Source organism: Ambystoma mexicanum, chromosome 3p, assembly GCF_040938575.1.
Source record: "Ambystoma mexicanum isolate Mex_15411 chromosome 3p, UKY_AmexF1_1, whole genome shotgun sequence".
Taxonomy (NCBI): Eukaryota; Metazoa; Chordata; class Amphibia; order Caudata; family Ambystomatidae; genus Ambystoma; species Ambystoma mexicanum.
The window spans coordinates 777,222,877-777,237,464 of NC_090925.1; the positions used below are offsets into that span (position 1 = coordinate 777,222,877).

Below are 14,588 nucleotides of genomic sequence, written 5' to 3' on the forward strand. Positions count from 1 at the left end.
ACACAAAGGAGTGTCCTCGCTGTAGTGCCAGCAGCTGTAACTGCTGCAGGTTCTTTGCAAATCTTTGACGGTTTCTCAGAAATGGGCAAAAGTTTTCCTTGCATTTTTAATAGTCGAACCAGTGGCATCAAGGCATGAACTTGCCCTACCAGTTGAGCATATTTCAGAGGATACCCTGTCGTAAAGTAGGTATTTGTGACAACCACATAGACAAAATCACTCCAATTCACTAAGTGAACAGAAATGTTCATCAAGAATGCCTTCACCTCGACTGCTCTGCCATTCAGAATTGTTGATAATGTAGCGGAGCAGAGTGTATGAGCCATTTCGTTATAGGCCAGTGGAATTAGGAAAATACCTACCAGAAGCCTAGAAACAAAAGGCATTAACTATCATGAAGGAAGAACAAATAGTTCTTAAAAAATACATCAGAGCAGCCTGACATGTAGGCACTGATGAAATGCGTATAATTGCCACCGAAAGTCTTGACTAAGATTAGAAATCCAGGGAAGGGATACAGGAACCTGTATTAAGTCTGCCACTCTCCAACAGAGAAACCTTTTAGGAGCCAACTGACGAAAACCAGAATTGGTAACATCTACACTGAGTTAATCACATAATTAGAAGGATGACATAGTAGGCCTACCCTTGCGGTCCTGGAAAAGATGCTTGACTAATTGATATCTCGTGACACATTTCTGGATGTAATATCAAGCATGTTTGCAGCTAGGATTTTCTGAGAAGCTATAGCAAACACATTCTTACCCACGTTCTCCAATGTTTTCTCTTCTCCATCTAGCAGAGTATTCTGTTGCAAGACAGGATCCACCATCTGAAGCCGCGGATGGCTTCCGAGGCATACTTTTGAGACTTTCTTTTGTCCAGGCACACTATAAACTTTGGTGCTGATAGGAGTGCTTTCAATATATGGTTTTGTTTTGGCTTCCCCAATGTACTGCAGACCTTGACTATTACTAGTTGATCTCTGTTTTTCAAGTATGTTATATTGGAAACATTGTTTGAGATAACTTGCAGGTCAAATGAAATTGAGTCCCTGGTCATTAATTGTTGGAAGAAAATAATGCTGCCCAGAGGGGGAACCCACAGATAATGACTGTTGAACCTTTCTTGGGGACAACTTAATTCCCCCATTTCCATCTTTTAAGGGCATACTTTATACGTTGTTGTCACCACTACGTGGATTATGGTGGAGCCCCACATCTTAATGATACTTTCATACGTGGATGTTCATTTCTATATCCTAGAGGGGGTCTGTAGATGGAAGATCAATTGCATTATGACTAAGAAGTAGGGAAACTACTCTCGGTCTGATTTGTCTGCTGGGACTTTGCAACAGGGTGTCTGCAACAGGGTGTCAGCTGGCCACTGCTGCCAAAGGCAATCTTACTCATCCCCTAGATCTGCGTGTGTTGGCGGTGCGCTTCTATGTTTTTGGGGAGGGAAGGTCTTGACCCTCTCCTCCTGGGCCCTAACCAGTTTTGGCTGTCGTCAAAGGTGGTTTGTCTGCAAGGAGTCAATGAGAGCTGATTGAAGATAATCCTTTTCATCAGCAAAGTTCCTTCAGCGTTTTATGAAAACCTTATTAAATGGAGTTTCACTATCAGACACATTTTCCTGGAACTCGCTATCGGAGTTGCCATATTCTGAAGAGTATGTAACCTGATGATCCTTGACAAAAACTATAGTCACGTTTGTTAACTCTCGGTATGCAAAAGAGGAGTGGTCCGTGAACTTGGTAGCACCATCAATGGTACCACCTTTTTACGGTACCTCAGTTGATCTGATGCCAAATGGCACTGTTGGCCCTGGTATTAGCAAAACAGTATTGGTTACCAAACTTTCTTGCCCTGTCCAGGAAGACCCATATCACCCTCAAGACACACTTCAAACTGCTAACATTGGAAGAAGAGACAAATCTACATTGTAACCCAAAAAACCTTTGTCTAACAGTCTGATACCTGAATGGATGTGAATTGGATACTTTGCTATTTCAGACAAGGGCCTTGATATCCATACTGCAGGTTGAGCTATCACTTGGATATCCACTGCAGGAAGTGGAAACGTTTTTATGTGGTGTGTAACCGTGGCAGCCTAGCCCTGCTCTTTTCGTTGACCCTGCATTTTACATTACCTGCTTGAGTTAGCAAAGACAGGCCTATTATAGTTCCATTAGTTCATTTAACAGCAATCACTTACTATACTGCTATTTTGACAAGCATTCAATCCTATGTTCAGGTCTGCTTCTGAACCAATTTCTGAAAGGTTTCTTAAGGACATTTCCACCTGTGTCTAAACCACAGCTACCTGAAAACTGAAGAAAGTTCCGATGAAGCTCATGAAAGCCATGTTTGTGTCGATGCAGAAAGTGCACATAGGTTTTCTTTCATGGAAAACTGCCTTCAGCATCACTTCTGTTAGAAATGTTGGTCTGATCCAGGCATTATCAGTTAAGGAGCCATGTACCAGGTTATCAGATGCAAAGTGCATTCTCGTTTCCTATAAAAGTGCCATCTGAATGTTCCATCAACCAGTTTTTCCCATCAACAAGTTTTTCCTATCTCCCAACCTAATTTCAGACTCAACACCATTTGAGTAAGATCTTCATGAACTTGACAGCAAACCAACACTACGATTTTACAATGACGGAGCAATGTTTTCAAAAAGGCTAACAATTATTTTATGGTCTTTGAACATGCAACAAAAAGTGAACCATTTTCGGAATTAGATCATACTATGCAAGAATCCCTGATTGGTCTGTAACATCACATACTACTAGAGGCAGATAAGTGATGGTAAAAATACCCTCTAGTGTCATTGTTATGCTTCAACATTAAGAATACACAATATGGATGTGAGAGTGGTGTCATGAGTAGGAGAAATATTTCTTCAGCATCCTTCATTAAGGTGGTGTTAGCCGCTCCCTCCATTCTGTTTGTGATGCTGCTTTGTAAACCTTTTGTGCATGTAGATTTTTGAAAATTCAAGTGATGGAGAAGAATGTTAGTTACTTGTAACTGTTATTCTCCAGTTTTAGTATCTTTCGTAGATTCACAGGTGATCTTTCTTCTGCAAGACATTGGAAGGGCATATGTTTTGTATATATGCACCACAACAGCTAAGTGAATCTAAAGATGGCTTCAGGAGGTGGTGCCGTAGCTGCTCCTTTCATTGTTCTATGGGAAAAGGATCTAAACGAGGTGGCTAGGATGACAAATAAAACTCTAATATTACTGTGGTGGTTTATTGTAACCAAGGATTCCTAGCCTAAGGACCAGAAACTCAAGACGTGACTCAACAGCACAAGAGGGATACTGACAAGCAAGTCATTTTTAAGTTTGTCAAACTCAGTAAATGCAACAAAATAAAGTGGTTGATTTAATTTATGTTCTGATCCCACAGATGGACTACAGATTGAGACTCTGTGGATTTAAATGTCTCTGGAAAACTGCCTGCAAGGTAAACCTTTGGATGCTCACATCAAAGGAGATAATGCCTTAAATAGGGGGCGATTACATGAAGGAGATAAATATAAATGAGGCATAGTTTCCTATCGTAGTACACCCATCAATCATAGAAAATGTCTGTGTACTTTATATCAAGGGACAATACCCTAATATGAGGTGTTACAGTTTGGAATAGTCCGTACCAAGTGGTAACCAAATGTCTGACTTTAGTTGCTGCCCACATCAGGAGAAAGCAGGTCCCATGTATACTCTTACCTAGATGATTGTCAAATAAGTTGCAGAACGAGCTGAGTAGCCAGAGGGCCTTCACATCTGGGCTTTACAGGGAGAGTAGTGAAATTCTGTGTGACACCTGCACACATTACATTTCTAGGGGTAGTCATGGATGTGCTTAAAGCATTGAGTATAGTAAGCCCCTGCTGAGCGGATTCAAAAGATAATCCTTTGTTTCTAGACATGTGACGAAGTAACCTCTCTGTCATTGTCACAAAGACCTGGAATTGAGATCACCTTGTCCTCAAAGCCGACAATCCCAATTAGGGCTCTTAAGAACATAAGTCAAGACCAAGTTCCCCAGACAATTTCCAAGGACCAAACAAATATGCTCCTTATTAACCTAAAATTCCCCTCTTTCAGAGAGAAAAGCCATATTGGATCCCAGAAACGCAACGACTGATCCAAGGGAAGAACTATGGGTAAATCCTTATCATACAGAAGTACCTTCCCCACCTTGAAGAAAGCCATTATGGGGAGACCCCCCCACCTCTTCCCCATTGAACACCAAGCGGGACAGGGAAAAGCACAATATTTTCCTCTGCAACAAACCGGTACCCTGAGTACTTTCCTTCTCCCTCCCACTATGATTAATTTTTTGGGTGTAGTAGTGTGGGCCCCTGGGCACTGCAGACAGCAGTCAGAGTTTAGCGTCAACATTAAGAGCATTTTAGATAACTTAATGAATACTCAGCTTTTGAGTGCTTAGGGGCCATGTTTTGGAAATTGAACCATGTTCAGGCTGCTGAGCCATTGCTGCCATACTTGTTAATTTAGTTAGGGCAAGTTCATATGAAGTCTCACTGAGGTTCTTTGATCTACAGTTGCAGCATAGAGCAACAAAAGCATAATCGCACTTCTTTATTTGTTCTAACAGAACGTCCTCTGAATTATTTGTAAGGGGTTCCTGCTAGTTAGGCAGGCTTTGTCTATCCAGTATAACGTTCAATACTCCAACCTATTCATAGCCCCCCCAGCCTTCCACCCTACTACAAATCCATCTGAGTTAGTCAGGAATTTGCTCATTCTCCTATTTAAAATAAGAACTGAGGTGGCTCTTAGGCAATAAGTATCTTGTACCTTAAACTTTTAAGGCGCTTGAATGCTATTTTTTGGTTTGTCTTCTTTAAGCCTACATGGCAAAACGGGATGACTTCTATATTTCTAGACAGTCTGTTTATCAATTTCTTGATGTTCTCCAGCATGGGGTCTGGCATGGAGTCACAGGCTCATGAATATTCCCTGTGTCAGGCTGGGAATCCTCAGTAAAAGAAAAAAAGGTTTAACTTTCACTTTAAAAATGTATTTCTCTTCTAAACCAATAACTGTCCTCTGAGTCATGCTGCCCCATCCAATGACAGTCCTCTCCCTAAGCCTGCCTCTGTCAGCCATCTTCAGATTTTTACTGCACACTTCAGTGTTGGGAGTTCTCGAGTTGCTCTCCAAGCTAGTTAGTGTTTTTAGATTTTTTCGTGGAAAGGTTCAATTTTTTGTGTCCAGGAGCCTGCATGCTCTTTTCCTCATCGGCCGGCAACAGGGATCTGTTGTCAGTGAAGTTTCGCACCCTTCAAGAGCGAGGATTCGTCAAAAAGTTTCCAGAAAGCCACCGTGGGCCTACTTCACACCATCCGACCATGTCGATCCTTTTCAGGCCCTGCACCAAATACGGGCTACGGAATGTCTTTGTGGAAGACCAACATCTGCAGTGTCTGTACTGCCTGCACCCGGACCACATGGAGATGGAGTGCGAGATATGCCTGGACTTCTCGAATGAGATGATGAAAGACAGCTACAGCACGATAGCGGCATGGCTCAATTCTAACAAGGCCTCTTCCCTGTGCTCCAAGCAGGGGCATGCCTCATCCAAGACCGGCAGGTCCAAAGAACGCTCTTCTAAATCCTTTGAGGTCGCCCCATCCGTGGGGGTCCAAGATAAGGCCAAGAGCCGCAAGTCAGAGTCCACCAGGTTCACTGCTGCCGCCGGTCCCAGGTTGAATGAGCCACGATCAACATCACCGTCCGCCTCCATAGCCAGCCAGCAATCGAGCTCCTCCTCAAAGAAGAAGTCATCCACCCCGGACAAGTTGCGGGAGAAGTCAGACAGACCTAGGCTGGAGGAGGTTAAGAAGGCTGCGTAGCCCAAACAGGCTCCGCAGGCTCAGCCAAAGTCCATGTCGGCCATTCCGTTGACGGCTACGGCGATCCGATCCTACAAGGCGGGCCCCTGCAGCGCAGAGGGTGTCCCTGCCCCCCCCCGGCAGGACATGTCCCCAGAAGTATCAGCGAAGGCTGCAAGTACCCCTGAAGGGGTAAAGACACCGGTCCGGTTCCCGGTTCAAGGCCCTCGGGGTGGGAAAAAAAAGGGGGTGCGAGGAGGCCCCGAAACAGCCCTCCAAGGTTGACGTTCAACCCATGGACATTTCATCCAAGGACGACGACCAAGAATCCGTTCATATGGTCCATGAGGATGATGACAGCGGCGCACGGTCTAGCGCTCCGTTGCTCCTCCGCCAAGGGACATTTCCGTGGACATTCGACTCGCCACGCCCTGGTGATGGAGATTCAACAGAGGTTGGCCCCAGCACTGGCACCCGTGGCACCGCAGGCTCCTGATCAGCCTCCACATAAAAAGAGAAAGCGTTATCCAACGCCTCCGCATCAACTTCTGCCACCACGTCAGGACCTGTCTCCTCCAGCGGACCCGGATACGGTCACTGGTACGGAGACGGGAACCGACGAAGATAGTACTTCATCCCGTATTTGGATGCTCCTTGTAGAGTTTCTCCACCTGATGGGGTGGGTTTGTTCCACTTCATGATCTCCTTGGCCTCCGAGCTGTTTCAGCTGGTGGCCAAGGAAACCAAGAAGGAGGGTTTCTTGTATCAGCGGCGAGTATCCAAGCGGAAGACTATCATGGCGGTACCTTTTCTGGCGACATTTGGGAGGAGGGCCTGGTCCTCATGAAGAACCCATGCATGGCTCCAGCCAAGTGAGACAGGTTGAAGAAGTACAGGGTGCCGGATACCGCGTCCAAGTGCCTGAGGTCTCAACCGTCTCCAGACTCGGTACTGTTGGCTGCTGCAAGGAAATATTCTGCTAACCCGGCCTCACTCCTCAGTCCCCCCGGACAGTGAGGGAAAGAAGATGGACGCCATGGGGAAGAAGTTCATTTACATGGCGGCATCTACAATCAAGGCGGCCAACGCCTTGGATAACTTGGGCCGGTACGACAGGGAGCTGTGGTAAAAGCTGGACCCGATCCTGGAGCTCCTCCCCGATGACAGTAAAATGTAAGCTCTCACCCTCTTTCAGGAAGGGGAAGTGGCGTCGGACCATGCCATCTCTGTGGATGTGGACATCGCCGATATGGGTTTCCAGCAGATGGTGAACAGTCTTCTTTCGTCGGCAGGGATGGTTGAAGGCCACTAATATTAGTCAGGACATTCATGCGAAGGTGTTGGACGTGCCTTTCAATGGCAAGAATCTGTTTTGGCGGTCAATTAGTCCCGCCAAGCCATAAAAACAGATATGGAGACGGCACATTCCCTGGGCAGCTTTCAGCAGCATTGCTCGTCGTCTTCTTGCTCCTCCAGGGGGAATTTGAACAGATCGTCCAACGGTTTCTCCACATCTTACAGGCAACCTCCCCAATCCTCCATGCAGGAGGCCTACAGGGGCTGCTCCCAGGCCTGCGGTAGTGGAGACCGGCGCCTAAGCAGGCATGAACCGGCCAAGATGTCAGGCCCCCACTCTTACACCCCAGTGGGTGGGCGGCTGACGAGATTCACCTGCAAGTGTAAGAAGATCACCCATGCCAAATGGGTGTTGGATGCTCTCGCCCAGGGGCACACCTTGGAGTTGTCAGGCTGGGAATCCTCAGTAACAGAAAAAAAGGTTTAACTTTCACTTTAAAAATGTATTTCTCGCTAAACCAATAACTGTCCTCTGAGCACTGTTCCTCGGTGCCAGACTCAACATGGTCTCTTGTCTGGCGTCTCCCTCAGAGGAGAGGCTAGCAGCCATTCAAGGGAAGGTGCAAAGACTGTCGTCGGCAAAGACGGCCACGGTGCTGGGCATGTTGTCGTCCTGCATCTACCTCGTCCATCTTTACAGATTGCAGATGCGATCCCTACAGGAATTCTTGGATGCACGTTGGATACAAGTGTCTGGAAGCTTTGCATACAAGGTCCCTCTCAACGAGGAGTTATGGCGGGCTGTTGAGTAGCTGTAGAGTGGTGGGGGGTGCACTGGGCCATCGGACAGGGAATTTTCCACATCCCTGTCCACCTGGCAGGCGTCAAGAACACCATTGCAGACTCCCTCAGCAGGGAACTGCGCTCCTGCCACGAGTGGGAAATTCATCAGGATCAGGTGGACCACCTGTGGACCGTCTGTTAGTCAAATGGAGCAGACCCCCAATCGATCTGTTCGTCATGGCGGCAAACTCCAAATGCCATAAGTTTGCCAGTAGATTTCATCAACCGAGGAGCTTGTGGGACACGTTCTCCTTCTTTTGGGAAGGCCTGTTTCTGAACGCTTTTGCCCCGTTTCCTCTCCTGCCACGTGTCATCAACACACTGACAGTGTCGATGCAAGATGATACTTATCGCCCCGGTGTGGCCGAGACAGATATGGTATCCGGACCTGCTCAGCCTGTCGGCGTCGCCCTCAGTCAAGTTGCCGGTACTTCCGGATTTTCTCACCAGAGAGGGAGGCACAATCCTTCATCACAACACAGGATCGCTAAATCTGAAGACATGGGTCCTGCAGTCTTAGCGTTTGGAGGTTATGACCTGCTGGCGGACTGCAAGGAAGTCCTCGCCAAGGCCAGGGCATCATCTACGCTAAAGTGCAACAGCCTTAAGTGGAAGTGTTTTGCTATGTGGTGCCGGTCAAAGATTACACCTCTGAGAGTCACGGCTCCAAAGATCCTTCCATACTTGCTGTCCTTAGCAAGAGCTGGACTGACTCACACATTCATCAAGGTACACCTGGCGGCCATCTCCCGCTACACCAGGTCTCCGGGAAGATCCGTGCTGTGATCCCACAGACTTGTCAAGGAGTTTCTCAAGGGACTTTTCTGATCTTTCCCGCCGGTGAAGGCTCCCGCCCCGGCATGGGAACTCAACGTGGTTCTAACAAGGCTCATGGAGGGCACCTTTCGAGCCTATGCATCAAGCCCCACTCGTGTTTCTCTTGTGGAAAACAGCTTTCCTTGTGGCCATCACCTTTGACAGACGTGTGGGTGAGATCCAGGCCCTATCCTGCAAGCAATCGTATCTGACTTCCCACGAATCGAGGGTGGTACTGCGTACACATTCTCTTTCATGCCGAAGACTCCATCAGAAATTCGACCTCAACAAGCCTTTGGTTTTGCCTGTTTTCTTCTTGAAACCTTCGTCTTGGCGGAAGGGGGCCTTGCAATCGCTGGATCTTGCTCATGCTCTGAATTTCTACAAGGGATGGAACGCACAAAGAGCTTTTGGAAGACTTCTCAATTGTTTGTAAACTTTGGACCTGTGAACCATGGGAAGGCCTTGTCCAAGGCTTCCATCCCAAGATGGCTCTCCGGCTGCATCATGCACTGTCATCGGCTGGCAAACTGGCCGCTGCAGGGCCGTCCGAGAGCCCACTCCACCAGTGTGATCGCTGCAACGACGGAGTTCCTTTCTGGTGTGCCCCTGCTCGACATTTGCAGGGTGGCAACGTGGAGGTCCATGCATACTTTCACAAAATTCTACTGCGTCGACAGGGATTCCAGGAAGGAATCCAGAGTCGTCCAAGCAGTGCTACGCAACCTGTTTGCTTGAGGTGAGTCTGTGCCAGGGGTAAGTGTTAATTGCTTCTGTTGAGCCTTGCCACCTCCTGTGGTTGTGTAATGTGTACTGCTGTGTATTAGTTATTCATGAGCATGTGAAGCCATGCCAGGCCCGATGCTGGAGAAGGTTTAAGTTACTTACCTGTAACTATTGTTCTCCAGCATGGGTCTGGCATGGATTCACATGCAAACACTCCCTATGGCCTCACTGCGGCTCTTCTTGGTCATACTGCCACTTAACGTGCTTACCAAATCCGAAGATGACTGCCAGAGGCGGGGCTTAGGGAGAGGACTGTCATTGGATGGGGCAGTATGACCCAGAGGACAGTTATTGGTTTAGAGGAGAAATACAGATTTAAAGTGAAACTGTTTTTTCTTTTACCAAAGATTCCCAGCCTGAGGACAGGAAACATTCATGGGCATGTGAATCCATGCTGGAGAACAATAGTTACAGGTAAGTAACTTAAACCTTCTGTGTGATTTTTTGACTATCATCTGTTAAGTTACGGACTGATTGTTTGTATATTTGTAGACAGACGCACTGTGCATCCATGTTTAGACTTTCTATGCATCTACAAGGTTGATCTCAATTTCAAACATGTCTATTTGCATTCTATAATTGGATAAACTTTCTTACCCCCTTCATGTATCTTTATCATTGTCTTTTCCAGAGTCTGGCTCCGGACCAGTGCAAGCCATTAGCCCTGCCTTCATGTTTGCGCAGAGCCATGACGGATAAATTCAAGCAGTTTACGGAGTACCAACTTGCAAAATATAATACCAGGACCGACCGTGGCAAAACCTGTAAGAAGAAAGAAAAAGCAAAAACTGATAGGACGGTAAGTGGAACTTGCTTCTAGAATTTGGGAAAAGGTAAAACCTCAGAATAGAAGGTCAAAGGTGATTGCAAAACCAAAGTGGGTATGTGTTGTCTCTGAATTCATGGAAGTGTTGGAAAAGCCTTCCCTCGCTATTTCTTTGAAAGTATCTTGTGTGACAGGGTCAGAAATCTGACCCTGTCAAGAGGGAATGTTAATCCCTCTCAACCTGGGGCAGGTGGCCTGCCAGAAGTGGGAGTTGGGAGGCCCTCACCCTCTGTCCCTTCTACTTGTGCCTGGCTTCTAAAGTCAAGAACCACTTATTCTTGCTCCATACCTGCATGCACAATGCCTGCCAGTGTTCTTTATCTTTTTTCTCAGGACTGCGAGTACCAGGATTCCTACTGATGGAGACCTGAGTTTGCAGCTCACAGGAGAGAGGCAGGGGATGCGGAGCGGCTGATGAGACTGCGCACATCCCTCCAGGCGCTCCACTTAATCTGTATATAACCCTAAAATTGACTTTGTTTTTAGTGGGCCGCTATTTCTACTATCCAGCGTACCTGTGTACTAAAGAGGGCGGGCTTAATGCCTTTTATATATGCCCTTTGATTCTTCTAACTCGGCCCCTAGGGAAATGGAAGCCAGTGGTTGACCCGGGGAACTAGCTAACTGGGGGGGGGGGGCAATGGAGGACCGGGGTATAGAAAGGGGCAGAAAACTCAGGGTAGTGTGGCTTGTTAGTGTAATTTCAGGGGAGGAGAAGGAGGACCAAGACACCAGGTGGAGGAAGGTCGGTGCAGCTAGACGTGGAGGAGAATTACCGAGAGGGTGTGCAAGAGGAGGTATTGGTTGCTGAGGGGAACTGGTTCTTGGGTGTGACAGTGCATGCAAGGTGAGTATGTGAGTAAGACCAAGGGGTAGACTATAGGGGTGTGTGATTGAAAGTGGCTTAGAATGGTGGCAGAGTGAAATGGTAACAAGAGAAGTGGTGTGGGAGTAGAGTGTTAATGTGGGAGAGTGGAGAGTAGTTAGAGGGGAGTGTAGTGGAGATTAGTGGGAATAGCAAGAGGAGAGAATAGTAGAGAATAGATCTGAGAGAAGAGGTAAGGAGGAGAGAGGGAGAAAGGAATATTGGAGGGAGTATGCGGAAGAGAAGGGAGAGACGGTGGGAACAGCAGGGAAGCAAGAACAGGGAGCAGAGCGAGAACGAGAGAAACTTGGCCGAAGAGTACAAGTGTCTGAGAGGGAAGGACAAGTTGAGCCTGGATAATTGAAAGGCACTTAGACCAGTAATAAAGTTGATTATTATTTTGCTGCGACCCCTGGATAGGGTCCACCTAGGACTTGTCTGAGGGAGTCAGATAGACCAGGTGTTTACCTTTTAGACCCTCACGACTAGCAAGTCAGCTTCTAGACAGTAGGGGTTACCGATCTCTAGTGGCAACCTTGAGGTTTAGGGACACGTATACTAGGGAGGGAAAACCACACGATCGATTAACCTGCTTTGAGAGTTGATGTTTTAATAAGGTATCTGTTGTCAGTTTGGATTATTTCACTTTTAGTTGATATTAAGTAAAATGGGTTTGTTTAGCGCCCTCGTCCCATTGTTGTTGGCCTCGCTAAGTGTGCTTTCTAAGAAAATGGGAAGGGTCCTACACAATGTCAATATTTAAACCCTCTGTAGTCCCCACCTGTAGGGTTGAAATTGAGCAGATGCTGACAGCTAGACCTTTTACGTAACTTGCAGTCTGAGAAAGATTTGGTAAGGTTATTCAAACTTCTTGGTTGAAGAACCATCACCCTTGATCAGGCATCATCAGGTTTACCTCTGTGTCTGGGAAAAGTTGTTATGGGTAAGGGTTTGTTTGTCATAAGGTAACTTAATCACCCTAAAAACAAGGATTAAGGCACCCTAACCTTAATGCAACATACTCAGTGTGCACAAATGCACTAACAATGAGTTATAAACAAAGTAATGGCAAAATAAGATGCATAGAACATATAATCAAAACAAGTGAATATATTAAGAATTTCACACAGAGGGAAACCGAACACATGGCCAATGCATTTTGGATAGGCTTTTTTTCTTTATCAGGGCAAACCTTGGTACAGCAACCAACCAAAAATTGTAAATGAAACAACACAATAAACAAAACAATAAATAGTTACATATGTAAAGTGGGGACATAAAGAAGGGGGAAAAGAAAAAACGAAAAACAAAAGGATTGGCAAAAAGAAGCACCCCTGAAAAATAATAATGAATACATAAATAAGTGAAAGGTACATAAACTCTAACTATAAGAGACCTTAACTCTAAATGGTCTAATAGAAAAGGGACAATTCATTTAAAGCTAATATCTGAGTCCCATTGGGAAAAAAACACCAGAATGGGCACAGCTGCACCCCAAATATAATTCTGCAGTAAGAGAAAAAAAGCAAAAACAAATAAATAGAAAATGTCAATGTTGCTATAGAGCAGGGTATGTATTCACCAAGCACAACAAGCAAAGTAAAAAATAAATTACCATTATATGCAATAAATCAAAGACTGTCAACAGTGAGGAAAACTGCTGAAAGACAAGAACCAAAGGATAACACAATAAACATGAGAAGTACCCAGAAGAATAATGTGTGGAAACGGGACAAAAACAAACACTGCACTCACTCTGTCAGCATCTTCAGCAGGGACCATATTGGTGCATATTGTGCAGAGGAAAAAGTCAAAGCGAAGAGCTGAGCCGTAAAATAAAAGCACCTAAAATACGTGATGACGCAGGTGCATGGCAAACCTCATGTGACTAAGTACTAACGGAAACCAAGTGCTCAAACTGAATGAGGGGAAACAAAACAACAACCTGAAGTGTAATTAGTAAGTGAGGATAAAACATGCATGTGTAAACAACAAATAAAAATTTGAAAACCAGCGATGTAAACTGAAGTCTGTAAAACCACTTTAAGGGAGACATGGTATCACAAGTATTACATTGACACAAATGGTACAATTTGGAAAACCTTTATTACATTTCCTGGGATTGGAATAACTCCTACTTTGCCCTATAGCTGGGATGGGAGTAGTCTCTACCATCAAATAATACATAAAACAGTCCTAGTCGAGTCTGTTAAATCAAAATGGCCTACACTAACAAAGCCTAATACCTGCCCTATCTCTTGTGCAAAAAGTGAGTATAGGAGAATATGTATGCAAAGGAAAATCAGTGTTTGGTTATAAATAGTAGATGTGGCTGAGTCAGCTCTCCTCCCCATGTTAGATAGCACAGAGTAAGGTGGTCCCCGTAGACAGTATGACACATTCTGGCTCGGGTTCTCAAAAAAAAAGGTCGTTCAAAATGTGGATCGAGGCCTGCCTGGCCTTCCACGTTAAAGCTTCTCTTTCCAGCTTTCAAAACACAGTTCAATAAAAGGTTCACGCCGGTCTGCCTCAGTCGGGCTCGGACCTTTCAAAGCAAAAAGTTCACGTAGGTCTCCCTCAGTCGGCCTTGGATCTTTCAAACAAAACACTTGCAGGGATTCCCTTTCCCAAGCTTAATTCACATCCTTTAGGGGTTACCTTCCCCTAATTTATCACACTTACGGTCTCCCTCAGCGGGGCTCAGACCTGTTCCTGATGTCAAAGACTTTTGAATGTGCGTGGCTTTTTCTATAGACCTTCGCAGGACCACTTCAACTTTCCCTGCAGCTCACACTCTTGTGTTATTTGCCCCAGTGTCTCTTGGTCTGGGTAGTTCGATGTCATAAGCACAAAAGTTCAACGTTCACCTTTTTACCCCCTCCCCTTCTCCCGGGGTTAATTTTGATCACTTCGCTTTTTATAGTTCATTCACTTTATCGCTTCATAACAGAAGCATTTTACCTTTCGCAGAGACTTTCGAGTGGGCTACTTCCTTTCGCTGGACCACTCTGCTACTCAGTATTGCTGGCTTCACAGCTATTGGTAATTCAAAGTTCATCACATGTCTGCCTTCCTTCGCGTTACATCCACACGCGTGTCACAACTTCAATTTTTCCTTAACACACACCGGTCTTTCATGTCCCTCGCCAACTCACCGGCTGTGTGCATTCCTTTCTTGTCTTTGCAGTTTTAATTTACGAGTCAAGGTTAATACCACAGACTTGGCCTCACCTCCCCAACTCTGCCACCCACCCGGGAGGGTCGCTGGCATCCTTGAAACA

At 45.9% G+C, this 14,588-nt stretch overlaps 1 protein-coding gene across 5 annotated transcripts in view; it reads left to right on the top strand.

Annotated features, from left to right (window-relative positions):
- TEP1 (telomerase associated protein 1) overlaps positions 1-14,588 on the top strand; it is a 2,409,067-nt gene that overhangs the window by 140,569 nt on the left and 2,253,910 nt on the right. For all 5 annotated transcript variants that reach the window (XM_069651741.1, XM_069651744.1, XM_069651746.1 and 2 more), the window contains exon 6: positions 10,248-10,415. In XM_069651741.1, the coding sequence (XP_069507842.1) occupies positions 10,248-10,415 (168 nt within the window). The remainder of the gene's footprint in view (positions 1-10,247; positions 10,416-14,588) is intronic.